The sequence below is a fragment of the Diadema antillarum genome, unplaced genomic scaffold, assembly GCF_040938485.1.
Source record: "Diadema antillarum isolate AM-2024a unplaced genomic scaffold, OU_Dant_1.0 seq00000197_RagTag, whole genome shotgun sequence".
NCBI lineage: Eukaryota > Metazoa > Echinodermata > Echinoidea > Diadematoida > Diadematidae > Diadema > Diadema antillarum.
This window is the reverse complement of record NW_027271259.1, coordinates 920,381-928,703: the sequence shown is the minus strand read 5'-3', so window position 1 is coordinate 928,703 and position 8,323 is coordinate 920,381. Positions and strand designations below refer to the sequence as shown.

Genomic DNA, 8,323 nt, shown 5'->3' with positions numbered 1-8,323 from the left:
TATATATATACATACTAGTATATGATTTCTTCACTTAAAAACTGTATGTGTGTGTGTCTGTGTGTATCTACGTATTATGAAGTGCTTTAGCAAGTAGAATATTATCACATGATTTTGAAAACACAATCATTTGAAATATACATACTGTGACAGTTGAGGGTATGACCATTTTGAAAAAAACGTAAACACACACGTAAGAGCTCAAATGAATGATGCTTCTCAAATTTATTATTTTCGAGTATTTTGCAGTAATTGGTCGCTGAGGTGGATTTTGAAGCTCATAGCATAACAAACTCAAGAGTTAACAGTTAAAACCACAAAACGAGACATCCTACGGCCATGGAAACCTACATTGATATGTATTTAATCCAGTTCAGTCTGCTTATATTCTGTTTAGCCGTTCATCGGTGAAGGGATTATAGAATTTTGATGGATGTTACGATTATGGTTAAAGTGCAATGGAAAAATGTTTCAGGGTGGAAGATGACACAGAGGAGGGAAATAGGGTCTTAGTTGCAGCAATTGAAGCAAAATGAAATGAACTCAATTAAATTATAGAACTGACGTGACAGACACAAGACATGAAATGAAATTTGAGTGAAGAGTTAGGATTAGAAAAAAGAAATACGAAATAACGCGGTATTATTACTGCCACAAGCAATACCTTTAGTTGCTTTCTAATAAATCATATTCATTTCTGGTTAGTTTCCTTCTGCTCGCACTAATTACAAGCGGTAACTGATACATGACGTCACAAGTTGCTCCAGATTGCTCCAACTTAAAAGGTCAGCTTGCAGATGTAGTTTCCCAGATATCCACACGAGCAATCATCCCAGTCTCTGGCTGTGTCCGAAGTGGTCCCGGTGTACCACATTCTGCCGCAATTCTGGCTTCCCTTATAGTTGTCCGGCTGATTCTTGCGCCACTTGGTATACGGAGCCCTGAGAGTGGAATGGTCGCTCCAGACCCACGCGCGCTCAGTCCTGATGTCGTTGTAACCAATCCAGAACCCCTGAATGAAAGTGTATTCGCAATCATGGTCTGTTAGTTGGTCGTGATCAACAGACGTAAGCTCCACAGGATCAATGTAATCGGGCATCACCATGTAACTGTCAACCAGGGAAATCCATACTATAGAACTACTCGAGTTATGCTTGCACGGTCCCTATGTGAAACTAATGGACCTTTTACAATAGGTCTCCACTGAATTAAAGTTCATCTCGGGAGATCAGCAGCGAGAAAGATAACGCTTGGGATATCTAAATCTAACAACTTCGATAGGGAGGACTGAAAATTACTACTTGCTCTGATGGCTTATCTCGAAAGGGTGCGGCGTGGAATGGAGCGGAGCGGAGCGCTCAACGCATCCGTTCGAGACAAGCACCCCCCCCCCCTCCTGTTTGTCTCCGAAGGGTGCGTTCGGCGGAGTATGTTCGATGAACGCACCCATTCGAGACAACCGTTGGGGGGGGGGGGGGGGGGGGCTAGTCTCGAATGTACGCGTAAGGTGCTTGTCTTAGGGGCCAGAGTTTTTGTCCCCGTCATAGTTCGCAAGGGGACCATTATGAAACAGGCTTAGTACGCAGACACGTGTGTGGCAATTTCTTCAAACACACACACACACACACACACACACACACACACACACATGTTACTTGTAATCGATTCTGATTGTTTTATCTGATAGGGCTTGCTGGGAGCTACCAAGCTTAACACATAATTCTGAAATTCATTAGGCCTTATAAAAAATTCTACAAAAATTGAAAATGCTATTTCTCAAGACATTTTACTTGGATGTTCATTCTATTTGTTTTATGTGATAGGGCATAGTTGGAGCTATCAAACGTCTACACAGATTTCTGAACCATCATGTTAATTCATGCAAATGTATGTCAGTCATGGGATCTACACGCAGGGGACATGTAATCATATCTATTTCTTTTGCGTAAGCTTGCTTATATTGATAAATGTAAAAATTACTGATTTTGACAATGTGATTTCATTTGTACAGGTGCGCAAATAAAACAAATAAACAACATGAACAATCAAACAAGCATTCTATAGCGCAGGTGCTGCATATTCTAATGCGCTGCAATAAAAAAAAAAAACCAACAACAACTCACGACTGCTTACTTTTTCTGCCAGTTATATATCCCCCAAATATAAGAATATACAAGCAGAAGGAACTTGTTGAAATGAATTCTTTAATACAATATATACTGTTCATGTATATATAATAGGCCTATACGTGTATTGTATATTATGTTGATACTGTACCACAGAGATAGAGAAAATAGAACTGAATAGGACTTTTGAAAATCACGTCTGCTTTGTGCATTTTCACATGTGATGTGATTGAAAGTATAACAAAGTTGAAATCGGTGTTTGCATTCAAAATGTTTATTCTTTGACCCATGCACCACCCATGGCTTACCCATCCTGAAGGAGTTTTAAACGTATCTCTCCAGAAGTTGTAGAGGAAATCGTTTTCCGCCTCGCTCGTAACCGATGTCAAATGACCACCAAGACGGACGCAGTGGTTCTCCGCTTCCTGCCAGTTTTTCTTCGCTAAGAAGAGCCGATAGCAGGAGCCATGGAACCCAGTCCAGTACTGCGGACAGCACCCATACGCCTGGCCACCGACGGCCATGTAGGACGCCAGGACCACGAGAAAAGCAATGGTCAGCTTCATGGTTTCAGGATTCGAGAAGCTAATTAGCTTTCTTCTGTGACATCAATGATACAAAAGAGGGAAATTTGAAACATAATATCATATCAAATCATAATTAAAGACATTATAGGATATCGCCTCAGTACAACCTAAAAATGTTTGGCGTATATTTTTTCAAAGAGAGAGAGAAAAAAACCCCGAACAATCAATTCATCTGTCAACGAAAAAGATACCTAGAGGACATGGTAAAAACAAATAGTGAATGATGGGAGACCTTTTCTTCTCGGATCTGCATGTCTTACAATACTGCCTACAATCTAGGTGTTTGTTTTCAGTATAATGACCTTAATTTCTCTCATTGTCCAGTAACAGACGATTACGGTCTGAATTGCACAATGATAATGCAGGAAATAAGAATAAAAAACATGTAAAGCAACACGTGTAATACTGATTGGAATATCGTCTTTTATCGTGATTCTATGGTTGATAATTTAAACGAAGGGTGGATACTGGTGACGAATAGTTCTTCTCATAGCAGTCAGAAACGGTACAAAACATCGCTTCAAATGTTTGCTGACAACGTCAACTTTGCGAGTCAATTTTTTCAGTTGAATGGGAACTGAAATCTTCAGGATCGACAAAGTCATCGTCACGATGCTGGAAAGATAAGAAATCGAATCCACGCATGACTACACTTTCATCTTGTAATTCCCAATAATGTCTGTTTCAGAAGATCGTGTGAAGGCATAAAGACTTCTTTTATCATTTGAACACCTAATTGGGAATTTCACTCATGCCTTACCGTTGCCAATTAACGTGAACTAATTTTTGTTCCAATCATAGTGGTGACGTAATGGATACTCACGAAGGTTGTATGAAGAAGCGATTGGAGACGATCTTCAGAAGAACCAGCGGTAGACGAATGAACAATGGGGTAGTTTTCAATCTCTTTTATACAAACTTGTGCCTATCGGCCCACGAAAGCCACACCCTCTATCAATGTCTATCATCAACCTAACCCTCTCTCACTCTCCCTCCCCCTCTCTCTCCCACCTTCTTTTCGCCCGAAATATTCTTTGAACCTTATCCCAATCCGGTTTGTTTCAGCAAGTTATCATTTTCTCTTGTCTACTATATTTCTATTATAAACCTCAGATTCAGGATGTCTGGTCAAACGCCTAAACAATACAAATGTATGGTGACTTGTGTCAATTTATGACACTCTCCATCACTTATGTGGCCAGATGGATATCTAATTACATGCCATATTTCATCTATCTGGAGTAACCAAAGACAATAATCTGATAATATTGACGAACACTAATTCAACCGTCATATGTGTTAGCTAACCTTATGGTATTTTCGGGTGCTGTTCGTTATTCCGAAGGTTCGCTATTCCGAAGGTTCGTTATTCCAAAGGTTCGTTGATCCGAAACACGCAAATTCCCTATACCTAGAGGTTCGTAAATCCGAAAATGAAAAAGGGTTCGTTAATCCGAAAATTTGTAGCGTTATTCCGAAGGTTCGTAATTCCGAAGATTCGTTAATCCAAAAATGAAATTCGGAACAATGAACCATCGGAATAACGAATCTTCGGAGTGAAGAGCCTTCGGAATAACGAACCTTCGGAATAACGAGCTGTAACCGTATTTTCTACCGATTGGCCAAGAGGCAAGAGACTATAAATATGAAGCTCATATGTAACTTCGCCTCCTCACTTCCAGATGTGTTGATCTTCCCATGCAAATATGTACACATTAAACATTGTATAATGATCTTGTTTTCATGGACGGGGAGATGATCAGTTTATCTTGACCCATTTTTTTAAGGAGATTGTAGATGGGGTTGACAAAGTGAATTCAATAATTTACCAATGAGTTGACACCATGATAATGTATGCTGTATCACATCGTCTTGTCCAGACGTCATAGAATTCAAGTATCGAATGCCTACCTGCAATCCTCTTCCACTTCTGGGTTTGTTTTCTTTTGTTGTTCTCTTTTACTTGTTTTTTTCATTGTAATTTTCTCGAATATCTCTCACATTGTGCTACCGGTGTAATAAGAACAACGCATATTAAAAGAGAAAAGAGCAAGAACCTTTAAAGTTTCAGTGAGCTATAAGTGGAAATCCAGCGTTGATCTCACAGCGTTAATGGCACAGTCCAATGCATCAGAATATCTCACCTGACTGATGATTCACGTCATCATATTCATGCTTTTTACTTTATCCAAAGGAACTTGGTATTTGGATGGATTCCCCTACATAATCCACAGAGAAAACTTCTCCCCATAGAGAAGAATGGTATTAAGCAAAGATAGTGTCGTATTTCTATGTGCTTAACAGCTCGGAAACTTCATTTATTCCTCATTTAAAGTACCTTTGATGAGCATCAAATTAGATTACCAACAGTACATTTATTATCTAAAGTCTTAAACGTCATGCAAATATTATGATGAGCGTTATTCAATTTTTCCTTCAACATTTTGGAAACATCTTATCCAGTCTCATGTTACATTATTATTCCTTTCTTGTGGACAGATATTTTCCCTGTTATGTCTTTCGTGTAATCTTTTATCTCACACTTTTCAAAAACACAAGTTCATATAAAAAGAAGTGACAATTTGAGTGAATTTTTCCTCATCTTAACATTCACTTCATGATAGCAGTCCTTCAAGAAAAAAAAATGGTACTTCGGTCCTTCTAATTTTCTCTCTTGCTTTGTAGATGCCATTTTTATAATATTCATGCTGCCAAGAAAGAAATACAATCCACAAACAGATGCATGCACTTATATCAAGTACACAACCATCACTGAGTCACCAGCTCTGATAGTATTCTGCACAAGGTTGGTATGTTTCCATGTGTGTGTGTGTGTGTGTGTGTGTGTGTGTGTGTGTGTGTGTGTGTAGTACAATGATTAACAAGGAGAAGTCTCTCTATCTCAAGTCTCCAACCTTTGCTCTATTTTAGCGAGTTAATTTTATATCACTCCTTGAGATATTTTCAAAGGAGAGAGGTCATCTTCGTGTTGCAGGTGCGTGACTCAATATCGAAATTGATATTCGTCTGACTGCAAAGCCGTCATACTTTATCATTGCCCTATCCAGTATAATATAACTCGAAGCAGCATGTCCCGCTTTTAACAAAATCGTGATGGTAATTCATTCGATTTGGCTCCACTCTCGACGATGTTGGTGCAGTAACGTGCTTAACATTGTCCCTGCTCCCTGTCATAATAGGTGACACACTTCTTTCAATGGGCTTCTATCGCCATCGATCTCATCTTGTCGAAGTAAGGCTTTCACAAAGCGCAACAACTGTCGTATAACAAGAGCCACAAGAAACCGTTGCACTAGCACATTTTGTTTTCATAATATGCTCGCGAGAGTTTTGCATTCACATGCGAATGTTGCAGGAGTGAATGGTTTGGGATCGACGCTGTTGCGACACGGATTGTCGCCCCTACACGGATTGTCGCCTCCTGCTCGGGGCGACAATCCGTGACGCTTGTGCAGTTCCCAGTTTTTAACCTCGAAGGCGACAATCCGTGTTGGCAAAAAATTTGTTGCGACACGGATTGTCGCCCCGTCACGGATTGTCGCCCCGGGCTCGGGGTGGTTCCTCCGGTGTTAAGCTTTGGTGGGATGGGTATGACTGGTAAGTTATGTGTGTGTGTGTGTGTGTGTGTGTGTGTGTGTGTGTGTGTGTATTGTGAGCTGCATGATATGTGATGTGTATGATTTGTTGTGTGTGTGTGTGTGTGTGTGTGTATGTGTGTGTGTTTGGAGTATAATAATACAATATGTAGAAACTGTGCATGTGTGGTGGTTGCATAGTGGTAGTGGTTTGTTTGTCTGTGTGTATACGTGTGCCTGTATGCTTACGTGTGTATGTGGAATATAGTGGCGTTACTGTGGCAATACAAACGCCTTCAGAGTGTATGAGCACGTGTTTAAAGAATTCACACCAGCGTTGATCTAAAAATAGTATGGATGTGTCAACCAATATCAGTGGTGAGGCGGGCTAGGCGAGAGAGAGACCGAGAGAAAATACATACGAGGGAGGTACCCTCCCCAAATGTTATTTGTCTTTGTTCATTTTTCACTGCAGTCATTTCCTTCCATCAGTCTTATAAACTAGAACGTCCATACCACCATTCTTTGTCCCAGAATAGGTTTGGCATGCTTTATGCATGAGCGAATAATTTCCACACGCCGTAAAAAATTTGTCAATCGTTAGTTGATTTTAGCACAAACGAACTGCCATTGCACACCGCTAGTACATACGTAATACAAACAAACACCAACAAACACTCAAACAAATCCTCATAATGCAAATAAACCAACTCAACACTTTTTTTCCTTGATATTTATTGATTTCATTCAAATCATTCATAAATCGACCCATTCTGGGTGTAACATGAACAAAAAAGTTACAAATGGCAATTCGAAACACAAACAAATCCATTTGTCAATTCATACCACAAATAATCTCACTGCAACATAGATAACTCGATTATAGACCAACCCTACTAATAATTTCTTCACGAGAAAGTTTTGACATGTAGGGCCCTATCAAACCTATATTCCTTGAATATATTGGTTTAGATCATGTAACACCTTCTTACTTACAAGGGCATATACATAAAAAACACAAATACATTACAAAAATCTAGAATGAAATCAGTCATAAAAATACCCGACCACCCCCTCCCCTCCCCAACCGAAACCAATCTAGGGCCTATGTATCTATCCTAGATATTAAATCCTACCAACATCTGTCATACCATTTATAACTATCCTTCTTCAATTCCAATCCCCAACCCACCAACCCCTGATTAAACAAAACCTAAATCATCCCACACCCACATTCACCAACTCAAATACATACATACATACACACACACACACACACACACACACACACACACACACACACGAAGGTTCGTTATTCCGAAGTTTCGTTTTTTTCCGAGGCTTCATTTATCCGAAACACACAATTCCCTATACCTAGAGGTTCGTTGATCCAAAAATGAAATTCGGAATAACGAACCTTCGGAATAATGAGCCTTCGGACGAATGAGCCTTCGGACGAATGAGCCTTCAGAATAACAAATTTTTGCATTAACGAAATGTAACCCCCTTCCCACATACCGACGCACACCCGAACCGATACCACATTCCTTCCTGATGAAACGATTTCCCAATGTTGATAAATAAGACATAATGGACCGTATGTAGAAAAGCAGCATCCGCCCTCACGCAAGCTCCACTCCGAATTCATATACAAATCTGCCAAACAAACTCATCAAATTCAAAGCTGCTGATAAAATCAATATTAACGTTTATGCCAGCAACAGCTTACCAGGTATCCCTCCCCACGCACAGCTAAAAAACACATACGCAAAAAACTGACATAATGAACACATTCTTCCATTACACACACACACACACACACACACACACACACGCACACGCACGCACAAACGGACACTAAATTATCATCTGCACGCGCACATACACACTTCCTTGAAACCTCACCATGACTTTTTACATGGCATGTTTGCATGGATGTAGCCATGTAAGTTATGTGTTAGTATTTCAATGATTATGTCCAGAACGATATTACCCAGCAAAATGTGCTTCGAGG

At 39.9% G+C, this 8,323-nt stretch overlaps 1 protein-coding gene across 1 annotated transcript; it reads right to left on the bottom strand.

The window, feature by feature from the left end:
- Nucleotides 1–778: 778 nt before the first annotated feature.
- LOC139728769 (echinoidin-like) lies at nt 779–2,692 on the bottom strand. Its single transcript, XM_071639708.1, has 2 exons — nt 2,435–2,692; nt 779–1,012 (listed from the first exon to the last, which is right to left on the bottom strand). The coding sequence occupies exons 1-2, from the start codon at nt 2,690–2,692 to the stop codon at nt 779–781; spliced, it is 492 nt and encodes a 163-aa protein (XP_071495809.1).
- Between the last annotated feature and the right edge of the window lie 5,631 nt (nt 2,693–8,323).